The following is a 13,176-nucleotide window of genomic DNA, read 5'->3' on the forward strand; positions in this document are numbered from 1 at the left end:
ACGACATAGAAAATAAAAAAAATGGTTCAATTATAAGATTGTGATTAAAGAGCAAACAAGAATTCAACAAGCGTTTTCTATGATTATTATACTTTATCTCAAACAGAATAATCGCAATTAACAATCTGGCTTTAAACATTTTTACATGTAAGAAAGTGAAGGTAGCGAGTCGACAGTTAAAACTTATCAAAATCTCTATACAAAAGTAAAAGATTCCTCAAAACAATTTATCTAAAAATTAAAGCAGTCACTTGAACATTCGATTTATTTGCACTTATTTACATTCGCAACATAATTTCCACTCTTTTTCATAAGCAATTATTTTCACAACAGACAAATTTGACAAACTTTTACTAGAACTTTATTTCAATGTCTAAGCCTCCTGAGTAGGCATATACTGTCCTACGGACGGGTACGAGAACGTCTGTGGAATATAAGAGTCATACCGGGGGTCATAGACATTGTTCTGCACCAAAGTAGTTATATCTTCAGGTTCCGGAAGAACAGTAGCCAGCTGTTGCTCATAGGCACATTTTGCAACTTTGCAGGCGATGTTGAAGGAGACTTGCTGAATTTTTGACAAGGCAGGATAAAGTCGGCCGAATTTCAGGTCATCTTCTGTCACTTGATCAGCTAGGGCCTGAATAGAAATTGAAACTATTGAAGCATCACCAAGCAAGAATATAAAGGCTTGTAAATCCAAGAATAGAGAATATTTAAATTTTGAAAAGGAAAAATGTTGCGTTTGAATTACGAGACTAGAACATTTCAGGCATGGGAATTTGGATCGAAGACGTTAATTCCAAATGCAACATTTTAAGATAAGATTAAGGTAAGATTACGAATGATAATCTGATTGCGTCAGGGATGTAAAGGTAAACTCTGGTAATGAGAGAACAAACCTGTGCAGCAGTGAGGAACATTTCTTCTGTCATGTGTCTTGTTGCAGATGAGATAACACCAAGGGCTAGGCCAGGGAATATATACGCATTATTACCTTGGCCTGGGATGAATCTCCGACCGTCGGCTAAACTCACTGGGTCAAAAGGACTGCCGCTAGCAAACAGACAGCGACCCTGCGAAAGAAGTAACAATGTATTTAACATACCCATTTGCAATCAGTTTTGGAAATTTAGTAAGGCTTAGTATATTATTTATTTAGAAAGGCTTATAATCTAAAATTAAGTCACTTGATTTTGACCGAACCATTCGTCAAAATAAATCAATAACCATTAAAACATGATGAAAACACTAATCAAAACTGATTCTTTCTCAAAGCTAAGATATTGTGTTATATCACCACCAGAAGGCCAAACAATATTAGGGCGAGGCGATTGGCAGGCGATTGACATATTTTTGGCGCGGATTGGCAGCTCAATTCATTTCAATCGAACCTGAACAAAAGCAGCGCGAAACAAAGTGCGCAAAAGTGTTGTTGCTGTTTGCTTCCATTTCCTCCGTTTCTGCAGCACAGAGATTTATTGGCGGGTAGTAACACTGACAGCAAATTTTAGCCCAAACTTTTAAATTTTCTTTTGATATTCGTTTATACATGTATTTAAGATAGCAAAAGACCCAAACATTGATTAGGTTTTGTGGATAGAACAAGGGCTGTTAAATTTCACGAAGAAGGTTACAGTATGAATATTGCACAGCAAAATCAACTTGTAGATAAAAAAGATAAAAAACACAAAGAGATACAATGACCACGACGCACAATGACCTTTCATGTAGACGACAGCAAAATTAGCGACGGATCCAAATCTCACAGCCCGTGTTAACTAAGCTAAAATGACTGAAATTCTCATCCAAACAAACTTTTTGGTGTCCCTCTATTCAATGACAGACAATGATTGATTTATGTATGAACAAGAAAAGGAGACGAATACCTCCCCAAAAGATTACATAGCTATGAAGCATGGAAGACATCGAACGGTATTTTGAGGAATTATTCGGGAGGTCGCAGGAGGTAACGGGAAGCTGGGGAACCCCTGTCCCCTGTAATTCCTGTAGAAGGCCTTCAAGTTTTGAAAAAGCAATATTTAAGCAAAATAATGTACCTCTTACATTGAATAAAGATTCCTTCCTACTGAATTGCGAGTAAAGTAAGACCAATTGCTTAGTGTTTCCTCTTGGGTCTAAGTTCGACCCAAATAAAATAGAAAAATTTGCTCTAATGTCACGTGACCAGAAATGGGTGTTTACATTCTCAGCCAGTGGCCTGAGACATTCGTACGAGTTCCTTGTCGCCAAAAATTAGTTCATTTACAACCTTAATGCCGCGTTTTTGTTGTTTTTGAGGCAAAGTGACAAATTGAAGAAAAACGGGGAACTTTTAATCACTCAATGTAAGAAAGGTTCAAACCTCAGTCCAATTGTATGCTTGCTCGGCAGTGCATTCTGACATGGATGTTGGGTTGCTCAGCGCAAAAATGAGCGGACGTTTATTGAACGCAGCCATGTCTTTGACTATAGTTTCTGTGAAGGCACCAGGCACAGCAGCAACACCTAGAGTTGCAAAGAGCAACGTATTATTAAAATAGTTTAATCAACAGATTACTGCACATTAGAAAGCTTATCATGGATTAAAAACCTTTTAATGATATACCAAGAGAAAAATGATTAAAACAAATGACGCAAAATATTACCTATGATTGATGTGGGCTTGATCCTTTTTACTGCCTCTCCAAAATCAGTTATATGCTCATATTCATGAGCAAATGGAACTTTTTGTTCTGTGATACCACCAGTCGGTCGATCCTTCAAAAGAATTCATGCTTGTGTACTAAAACACATGAGTAAAAAGCGTTAGATCGAAAACTCTTAGCTGGAAACTTTTAGCTATATATGCCTGGTTGTTGCAAGAAATAGGCCTTGCAAGAATGACAGCGCACAAATATATAAGAACATAACATCAAGTAAATTTACAAAATACAGGTAAACAGAGCTGCATTGCAGTTTACATTTTACAACCTTCCGACAGCTTACAATGATGCCCAAAACAATGAAGAGCTTGCATCAGATCATAGTCAATTGACTAAGCTATAGAAATAAATGTCTATTTACTTTTCTATTGACTATCAGAGGTTACCTTACCTTGACAACAAGCCCCCGAGAATCTAGCATCCAGACTTTTTTTGCAGCATCAGACTTTGAAGTTCCTTCCTTTTCCATAGCCAGAATCAACAAATTAGCGATCCCTATAGCAGCCTAGTCGGGAAGAAAAAAGGGTTTAGTGGGCCGGGATGCGCTAAGCCAGAGAGTTGGCGTAGAAAGAAAAGTTTAACATAGAAGCTCATCATGGGAACAGATAGTCTGTTGTCTCTTTGAACCAGCCGGGGAAACATTAAGAAAACTAGTTTGTATACATATGAAATATCCTCTAGCAATGACAGAAACTTGGCAATGGAAAAGACTTGCAATCTAAACGATGCTATATAAAATAGCAAACAATGGATGGCTGCCTTTCATGATGAAAGATAAAGGGGGCGAACAATTTCGACGTGTGACACTATCACCGTAGCAATTTTAACAAACCTCCCCAGCACCAAGGAACATAAATGTGTGTTCTGACAATTTGCTATTGGTCACTTGCAAGCTGGCCAGGATTCCTGCCACACACACTGCTGCGGTACCTTGAAAATAGAAACGTTCAGCAATAAAGTCAGCCACTGCAGTAAACCTCAATTAACGTTGCGATTCCGGGACGCAGTTGCGATTCCTAGCTAGGTTTAACAAGTTCTTGAAGGAACTGTCAAATCTAAATGGCAAAGGACCGACTTTGGATCCATATTTACATGAAATGCTCCATTATTTTCTAACCCTTTTCAAGTCATTAAAACCAATCCTTCAATATCGTTGAATACAGATCATACGATGAATTTTATTTTCCTTTGCTTCTGATAGAGTGAGAAACTAGCTTCATTCATAACAAACCTATCGCGATAAATTCAGTCAAAGGAGACCTATATTCTAGTTATAAATTTTGTAAACTATTAGAATTTTCCGCTAACCCAGTTTTAAAACAATCTTATTGCGAGTATTTGGAAACAATGAATTTAAGCAAAAACAATTAAACAGGAAAAAGAATTTTAAAACGACAGCGACAGTGTTATTGAAACAACACTTAAAAAAGAAGCTGGCATGTTAGATAGTATATTAATAAGGAAGGAGTAAAATTCTAAAAATGACACTATTTTTAACGATATAATTTCGGTCACAGCGTGCAATAAATGTCTTCAGATTTAACACGTGCATCTATCTTATCATTGCCAATTGCCAAATGCATGATCTTTGTTCCAAACGACGAGCAATTTTACGTTTTCGTTCCTTTTTGTGTACAAAGAATAAGTACACTGTGTGGTGATTTTATCATACAACATGTAGAAAAAACGAATTTCGTACAAACATCTATGCAAAGTCTAGTTCCTAATAGTTCTATGGGACATTAACATCTCAAAATTGGTAGCTAACCTTGAATGTCGTCGTTGAATGTGCATATCTTGCTTCGGTAATGCTCTAGAAACCTAAACGCATTGTGGTTACCAAAGTCTTCGAACTGTATCAAGGTACTTTGTCCAAACCTAAAAGAAAAATAAAAATGATGAAGAGGAAAGTAGAGGCAGAGACATTCAATACATTCAGTGCAGTTCTCTCGTAAAACACTGGACAATTACAAAGGGCTACAAAATGCATTCCCAGAGGTGGATGGAAATCTGCCAATGAGAAAAAGACAACGTTTAATTTTGGACTTTGTTTAATACACCACGACATACCATCTTGAACTTTGGCTTGATCAGACTTTTTTAAGAACATTTTAGGCAGTTTACGTTAGGTGTACATTTCTAGATTATGCTACAATTTCTAAAAATGGAATTTCGGGTTTTCAATTCCGCTATTGTGTAGACGAATGGGATTCGTTTTCAATTTTTCGTATTCAATTGGTGGGAGAAATTACCTGACCAGTGTTTTACAATGGGAGAACATTTAATTTGGATTAAATTTTAGTTGAACTGTAGCAGATTCTTAAAAGGGCAAGGATCCATCTGATTCAAATGTGATTACCATATAAACAAAGGAATCAATTAATTTGGTCACCACACAAACTGTTGATTCTAGATTGAAGTAAAATACTCTGAAATAATATTGATTGAGATTTTGTAGGTATGCAAGATTTACAAGATTCAACGTTCCATATTTGTTCAACTTATACTTTTTAATACTGACAGCTCTTTCTTTTCAAGAGGTTTAGCAATAAGCTTGGAATTTTCCAACACTATAGTACCATAGTTTACTTATTTCCCGTTCCTGAAAGAAAAATAAATTTTTCAATACTTTTATAAAACTGATGTGCCGCAATTAAATTATTTAGCACTTTGCTAGGAATTTCAATTCTAGATCATAAAAAAATCCCTTATCAAAGTTATTTTCTTTACTATTGTGGAGAAAAATTTTTCAATACCTGATTGGCTGTCCAGAGCAGGGGCATAAATTGCGGGAGTGTGAGGGGGGAGAGCCCCAGCTTTGGCTAAATTGTTCGTTTGTAGGTAGTTTTTAGTGTTTTTGTCAGTACATTTCGTCATTTGTTAGCAAATTTTCTTGTTTTTGGAGTACATTTTGCTCCCCCCTCAATCTGACAAATGCAATTCCACCTCTGGTTCAGACAGAAAAAATTGTTCACATTTAGTTTGCAAATGATCTGCCATTTCTTCTAACGTCTGTGCCACATAACATTTGTTCAGATATCGGTGTGATTCAGCTAATATCGCACAAAGAGGTAATTGTCAAACAATGTCAGGATTAACATTGTGTAAACACCTAGCATTTTTCCAAACAAGAAGTTCAAATATTGACCCAAATGTTAGATTATTTTTTTCCTCTTTTTATTCGAAATAAAATGGTACAAACACATCATACAAAACTATGCCTAACAAAAGCTACAATACTATATTAAAAGGACGGCGAGGAGGAGCAATATATCGTGACTGCCCCCTAGCACTAGACATATACGTACATTACAAATTTTTATCAAAAAATGATTTATAAATAAACAAACACACAAGAAATAGAGATGAGATTTAAAGGTGTTTGTTCCTGAATTATTCAAACCGTTAGGAGGCCTGGATATACTCCAGGTCGCCAGAATAATTTTTGCATTTAAATCAAATAGTAACTATTAGTGACGATAAAGGATGACTTTTAGCAACTTTATTTTTGAAAAATTTATTTTTTTCTTTAAAATATTTACAGAGCTGGCTAGCCTAATCTCAGGGTCGACCCTTTCCCATTCCGATACGCAGCTCTGAAATCTAGAGTTCTTGTTGCGCGTCGGCGAAAATCATAACTAGACATTTACAGATGAGGAATGGCGTAATCTGTGATGTGGGATTTTATATATGACGTCACCATAATCTAGATATGGTCGAACATTCGGTTTGAACAATTCCTCTAGGGTATGTCGCGGTATTTGGATTCCGTGCTTAGATTTTTAAAATGAAAGCTTTGATGTGACTAGCAAAGAAAAATTTGAAGTCCATCATAATGCCAAGGAGGTTAAGCTCCGGCACGCTTTTTACAGGGATAATATTGAAGAATATGGATGGGTGATTCACGGGAAATCCCTCTTTAGAGACAATCACCTCGGCTTCTTGCTTAGTAGGACCTGGATTGAAGGACATGCTCCATTTACAGACAGGACTTGGTAAACTGTTTAGTCACATCGGATGAAAAGCAGATTGGTTTTGGTTTAGTTAATGTCATCTAAAGGCTTAAAAAGGGTATCAAATATGAGCTTTTCAAGAATTTTACCGAATATTGGAAAGAGAGAAATAACAAGATAGCTAGATATCCTGCAAAGGCCTTAGTAGTTTTGTGCAGTAATAAAATTAAAAAAAAACGCAAAAGTGAAATATTTGTGACAACGCCCTTTAGCTGAGAACGGTGTCTAAAAAACACATGAATCTCAATACGACAGGGCTACAATGACGTACAAAATGATGAATGGTCTTTGCCCTGACAGCCTTAGAGGTAAATTTATCACTAGATCAGAGATATCCAGATTTTCGACAAGAAATCAGCTTGATATTGACATCCCAAGGCAAAATTTGGAATTCTCAAAGGGAAGTTTCTTTCACTCTGGGGCTAAAACATGGAATGAGATTCCAAGAAACATCAGAATGAGCCCCACAATTTCCATGTTTAAAAGAAACTTGGAGGGATTCCTACAAAGTTAATAAGTTCCCAAAACAAAACACCATCCCTAGGTAGAACAGCAACATCTTTATTTAATATATATTAAAGAATTAATTTGTAGTAGAAGTAGTTTATTTATATTATAGCTGATAGGGAATTTGTGTATAAAGATTTTAAAATGAATGAAAAATGAAAGTGTTTGGTTTGACATCAAGAAAAAAAGGAAAAAGAATCCACAATAAATTCAAATCGTGTTCTCTTGAAAATAATTTTGCCTTATTATAATCGACATAGCATTCTACCCACCTTTCCCTCAAGGCTTCAATTAATTCATCAATAAGTTGATCATATTTCTCTGATTGCTCTCTTTTCTGTCTGAGACCTATATACATCGGATCTTTTAGTAATTTCTAAAAAAGAAAAAGCAGATTTTCTAATAACAACGTAAGCCAAATTGACGGAGCACCTAAGCAAAGCTTCAATATATTCACAAAGATTTCCGAATCTCTGATACAATGTTGCTAAAATTCCATAACCATGTGCCAGTAAGATTCTCACTGGCAAGCCTCTCCATAAAAATTTTAGCATGCTCATCGCGCGCCTCGAAGCAACAGTTTTCATCGAAACGCTCGATTCATAGCTTCTAGTTTAAATCGCACGGAAAAGCGGTAATATCAGTACTATTGATTTTAAAGCTTCTCCGTTTGATTTAATGTTTGTGGCGCTTAAAGAATTTATAACTATTGCCTTTCAAGTGTTATAGACACCCACAAAAAACTTTTATCATTTTGGTCCCAACATGAATTCATAACATTACTGTATTGAACAGGCGCACCAAGACTATTAATATGTTTCGATCTAAAAATCACTTCCTGCAATGATAACAGTGGTGATGCCGATTCAAAGTGGTTATTTCATCACACTCCACTGACACAATCAGTTTTCAAGTGTTTAACATGCATATCGTATCATGTGATTCCGTAAATGATGAATGCTGTTAATTGAAATGATTCCCGGAGCAACAAGAGAATGTTTCTGATTAAAACATAATCTTCAATGCCTATGGATGAGGTGCGCGATATCCCTTCTTTTTGAGATGCATGTGCGTGACAAAATTCACATCTAGTTTCGCCTAGGTGCATGAATAGACGCGGGCCCGCAATCACACTCCTTGATATGAGAGGCTTGCACTGGAGCAGAAGGCATAAACATTGTTTAATCATACAACAAAAATTCTCTGGTAGACACGGAGAGAAACTTAGTCACAGCATTGTGAAAATAAGAAGGCAGTTAAATCCTGCAGTTTTCAACAATATTTGAAGCAAAAACAATCAACAATGCATTGCTGATATGGATGCAACAACTTACCTCATTATTTGTGCCAACATCAATCATTATAGGCAAACAGATACTTGGATCAATTCCTGCACAAGCAGTGTACAAAGACAGCTTCCCTATTGGTATTCCCATTCCATTGCACCCAAGATCCCCAAGACCAAGAATCCTCTCACCATCTGTCATAACGATAGCCTGCAACAAAGATTTGTAAAAAAGTGCTTGTGAAAAGAGGCTTAGTATCCTATTTCGGTGTGAAAAGAAGTGAATGCCAAAGACTGAAGAACATAGTGCATGAAAATAATATATACCTTAACATTGCTGACTGGCCAGTTTGCAACAATGGACCGGATATTACCAAGATCATGAATTGTGACAAATAAACCTCTGAAAATAATTAAAAGCATATTAGCATATCATGAAAGCACAAAAACATCAGAGCTTAACAGGTTTACTTTCTTCAACAAAACAGAACAAGGGAAGATTAAATGGCATAAACCTGAATGAAACAAAAAGGAAAGAGCTGATGAAATAAAGAGAATGTTTAAAAGTTGCAGAAATGCAGGCTATAAAAGTCAGACCAGCCAACCTGAACTTAGATAAAATAGGGAGATATCAAGATTTTTAGAGAAAAATAGGGAGAATTTTAAAAAATTTATGTGCAAAATCCACCAGTTATGTTTGGTTAAACAAATTCCTTACTTGAAAATGTGAGCTATCCCTTTATTCTGCTATTGATTTTTGGTCAATTAGCAATTTCTGATCAATTTTTTTGGGTCCTTGAAGAGCATGAATGATTACATATACCTAACAAAGAAATTTTTACACAAATGCAAATATATAGGGTGTGACCATGGGTGTGGTCCTGGGTGTGGCTTCTAGAAGTTCCCTACAGCATAGCCATCTTCTACACTTTTAAGGGCAGTGCTTCAGGCATAAGTGGCTGTCAGTCATTTTTTTCTAACAAAGCTAAACAGCTGTTCTGCCTGCTGCTCTACCAGAATTATCTTTCAATTCTTTGGCAGCAACTCCAATCACTTTGATTTTTATACAGATGTATCCATTTTATTCTTGTGTTACAAAGGCTGTTACCTCCCTTTAGACCACACAATGAATAACTTGTGAAGTTTTTGTAAAAAAGGTTTTAGTTATCTGAATAATCTTTTAAAAAGGATGTTTAGCAAAATGAACCAAACACTTTTAATAAATACACTTTCTGAAGCTTTTACATGAAATTAACCAAAGTACACAAATATTACCTTGGGTCTCTGAATATCATCCCATACTCTTGACATGCCTGGCCTACTGTAGGTGTGTACACAATCGGCATCAGCTCATCAGTGTGCTCCATCAGACACCTATAAAAAAGTCGCTCATTTCGTGCCTGGAGCGCACATAACTGTATATACCTTTGCATGTCAGTCTTATTACTCCTGATCTCATCCATCACCCTTTGCATTTGCAGCTCTTGGGTATTGACGGCAGGTGGAAGCAGCCCATGAATGCCAAGTATCTGTCTTTCCTCAATGGTAAAGCCAGTACTCTGAAGTTTAGATGGAAGTATTTTATCAAAAGGCAGCCAAAATACATGTTGCTTATTCAGAAAAGTGTAGCAAAGCCATGACAACATTAGGAATCATTCATACAGAGGTAAAGACATGTCATCTTCATTATATTAGATAGATGAACACCACTTTTTGACTTGTTTGGATCTAGAAAGAAATGCATAGGGCTCCAGTAAGCAAATCTTGATGCTTGAAAAAAGAAGAGTCTTTCAATATGTCTATGGCTAACAACCTGTTTTCTCCTCTCACTAGTTTTAAAACTTTTTTGATTTACTTTAAAAAGTTTGTCAATAAGCTACCGGCCATGCATGTGAAGGGGACCATTTTCTGACACACAAAAACACTCTACAATTACTTGCATTATAAAAAGCTTCTTTTACAAAATATAGCATTTAGTCTTTTATTGATCCCTACTAACTCTCAGCCTTATTAGGCCTAAAAGCTGTTATAGGCATACACAATGGAAAAAACATTCTCATCATCTTTAATTGCCTTTTTTGCTATAAATTGAATTTGAAAATTTTGTTCCTGTTTTGAAATATAGAGGGTGCCTGTGTTGAAGTATGTGAATGAAATGGAGTGTTAAAATAATGGGAATAGAAAACAGGGCTACACAGAGCCACTGCAAAAGCATGTAATCTATCAAAATGGTCATTAGTTTTCAACCGCTTACGATGTTTGCATTCATATAAAAAGTGAGTGATATCTTAAATCCACATAACCAGTAAGAAGCTAAACTTGCTTGCTATGCAAGTTTTCCAGCCATAGGCTTGGAATGGCAGGGGGCAAAGACTCTTTTGTTAATAACTAAAGGTGAACAATTTCTACATGTTTGTTTTATCCTGCAATGAGAGCTCCCTCATCCTTATTTCTTGATCCTTATCCCTATTCTCATCCTTATTTCTTCATCCTTATCCTTATTCTCATCCTTATTTCTTCATAGCACTGCACTCCAGTTCAGAACTTTGAAACTTTTCAAGAGACCTTGCATCAATCTTTAGCAAAAACTACCAGAATATGAAATGTGGCACCATGAAAGTTCAACTTCAACTAATTCATGATAGGCACTGGGCACTAGGCTTAAAAACCTTTTTAGTTCTCTCAGTGTCATGGGAAACTTACTACAAATTTGATTGGGCTAGAGCATGTGTCAAACTCAAGGCCTGCGGGCCACATCTGGCCCAGCAGGCAATTATATCTGGCCCCTGTGAGATAATCTTATATTATTGTGCTTATATAGTGCGTTCAATAAATTTTATCCTGTTTGACCCACAGCGTAAATTGTGTTTTGGATTTTTGCCCCCTGTACAATAGAGTTGGATAACAATGGGCTAGAGCATTATTGTATTCATCAATCTTTAACTTTCAATTCAATATATTTCATATTCAAATTCAAGCTTTTAATTACAATATACTTAAAATAAAGTTGTATATTAAATCAGTAAGGCTTAGGACACTTGAAAAAACTCAGAAAAGCTATCGATGAATTATGTTAAGAGAAACATAACATAACATAACAACAACAGAATAAAAAAGGAAAACAATAAAAAGGAAAGAAAGAAAAGAAAGAAAACTAAGCAATAATGAATTTAGAAAAATATGATAAAACTAAGGATTAAGATACCTGCTAGTTAATTTTTTTAAAATCAAAGTGAAAATTAAAATTAAACAAAAAAGAAACGAAAAAAAAAACAAAATACAAATTCTCATTGATAATGGGATAGAACATGGACTTTATATCTTTTATTAATATATCTTTTGTTAATATGTATTAGAAAAATTGTAAATATGTTGCTGAATGATAAGAATTTAAATTAGACATACGAAGACATACCTAGTAAATGAAATTAAATCAAGATAGCATGAACAGAAACTGTTTTAAGTTTGAAGAGACAAACCTTAGTAAGTCTTGGGTCTCTCATAATGTCAGCTCCTCTCACAGTAGGAATTTTTCTTACTTTTTTATGATTATCGCCTGGGTGGTCAAGAATGAAATGTTCCGCCATTTCTGAGTGGTAAAAGAGAAACAGTTACAAAATTTGCGAGCTTCTCGCGCTTCAACCGAGGGGTAACCCGAGCTACAACCATCTCAAAGAATGGGTACAGATGTAGCTTAGAAGATACCCCAAAAAGGTACTGCTATTCTACTATGTCTTATATTTACAAAGAGAAACCTAGAGAAATTAGCTACCCACCATTTTTGCTGGCCTGGAAGAAAGCTGCACAAGAGGTTACTTGCCGCCAGCCATGAACTCTTTCTGAAGGTATCTGTCCCTTTTTTACAGGAAAAATCAACTTCCAGACATGACTTCCTGCGTTGATCTGTAATCTTGCGCCTTTAAAAGTTAGGTTTCTGAGCATGATAAAGCCAGTTTCTTGCCCTCTCTAGAAAATTAATGTGCCAGCTGCTTCACAGGGAAACTTCCCGTCAAGTTGGAAAATATTTTGCGAAAATAGACTGCCAACCTTTTATTCCGGACGTTTCTGTTCGCTCGCTACGCTATTCGAACCAAAAAACAATCAGCCGAGCAAATGGGTGGGGTTCAAATTTCTCCAAACTCTGCACAGACGTGCACCTTGAAACACTCTGCCAGGAAATGTTTTTGATAACAATTTGTTGTTGTTGTTGTTGTTGGTTTGTTTATGACGTCTTATGTATGCAATCGAGTGCCTAACAGTGGCGGCCTGGGCCCCCCCAGCTGACATTTTTATAGGGGCCCCAACGCTTGTATAGGGCGTCGAAAACTCATAAAAAGTTTGATACGACCGACTTGTCTGGTTATTAGGTCTCTAGGAGGCCAGCAAAGACCAAAATTACGCCATAAAATCCAAAACTTTATTGGGGCGCACGCCCCCATACCCCCTAGAACATTCTCACTTCAAGGGCACGTCTTTGTGCCCCTTCAGTACTCTATTATCCAGACAAAACATTTGTACAGTTTGCAGGGGCGAAAAAATTAATCAATTTTTTAGAGGATTGTCAGGAAACTCACGTACACTGGGTGGGGTGAGCAAAAGTATTGCACCACTTCGACGAATTAATAATGGCGTCAGCGTTGAGAACAACATGACCTTTGAAATTCAA

At 36.2% G+C, this 13,176-nt stretch overlaps 1 protein-coding gene across 1 annotated transcript; it reads right to left on the bottom strand.

Annotated features, from left to right (window-relative positions):
* Positions 1–62: 62 nt before the first annotated feature.
* LOC135685649 (NADP-dependent malic enzyme) lies at positions 63–12,698 on the bottom strand. The gene is made up of 13 exons (XM_065201642.2): positions 12,287–12,698; positions 11,990–12,099; positions 9,786–10,069; positions 8,838–8,913; positions 8,560–8,721; positions 7,498–7,601; positions 4,474–4,583; positions 3,538–3,635; positions 3,097–3,210; positions 2,649–2,760; positions 2,366–2,508; positions 903–1,076; positions 63–640 (listed from the first exon to the last, which is right to left on the bottom strand). The coding sequence occupies exons 1-13, from the start codon at positions 12,450–12,452 to the stop codon at positions 374–376; spliced, it is 1,920 nt and encodes a 639-aa protein (XP_065057714.1). The 5' UTR covers positions 12,453–12,698; the 3' UTR covers positions 63–373.
* Between the last annotated feature and the right edge of the window lie 478 nt (positions 12,699–13,176).

Source organism: Rhopilema esculentum, chromosome 15 (genome assembly GCF_057945365.1).
Source record: "Rhopilema esculentum isolate cy_ngs chromosome 15, ASM5794536v1, whole genome shotgun sequence".
Classification (NCBI taxonomy): domain Eukaryota; kingdom Metazoa; phylum Cnidaria; class Scyphozoa; order Rhizostomeae; family Rhizostomatidae; genus Rhopilema; species Rhopilema esculentum.

What these genes read in the sequence shown, in the direction of transcription:
- LOC135685649 (XM_065201642.2), bottom strand. Translation starts at nt 12,452, where the DNA reads ATGCTCAGAAACCTAACTTTTAAAGGCGCAAGATTACAGATCAACGCA. An exon ending in GGCCAGTCAGCAATGTTAAG is followed by an intron (nt 8,722 to 8,837) that starts GTATATATTATT and finishes TCTTTGTTGCAG; the next exon opens with GCTATCGTTATGACAGATGG. An exon ending in TGTTCCTCACTGCTGCACAG is followed by an intron (nt 641 to 902) that starts GTTTGTTCTCTC and finishes ATTTCTATTCAG; the next exon opens with GCCCTAGCTGATCAAGTGAC.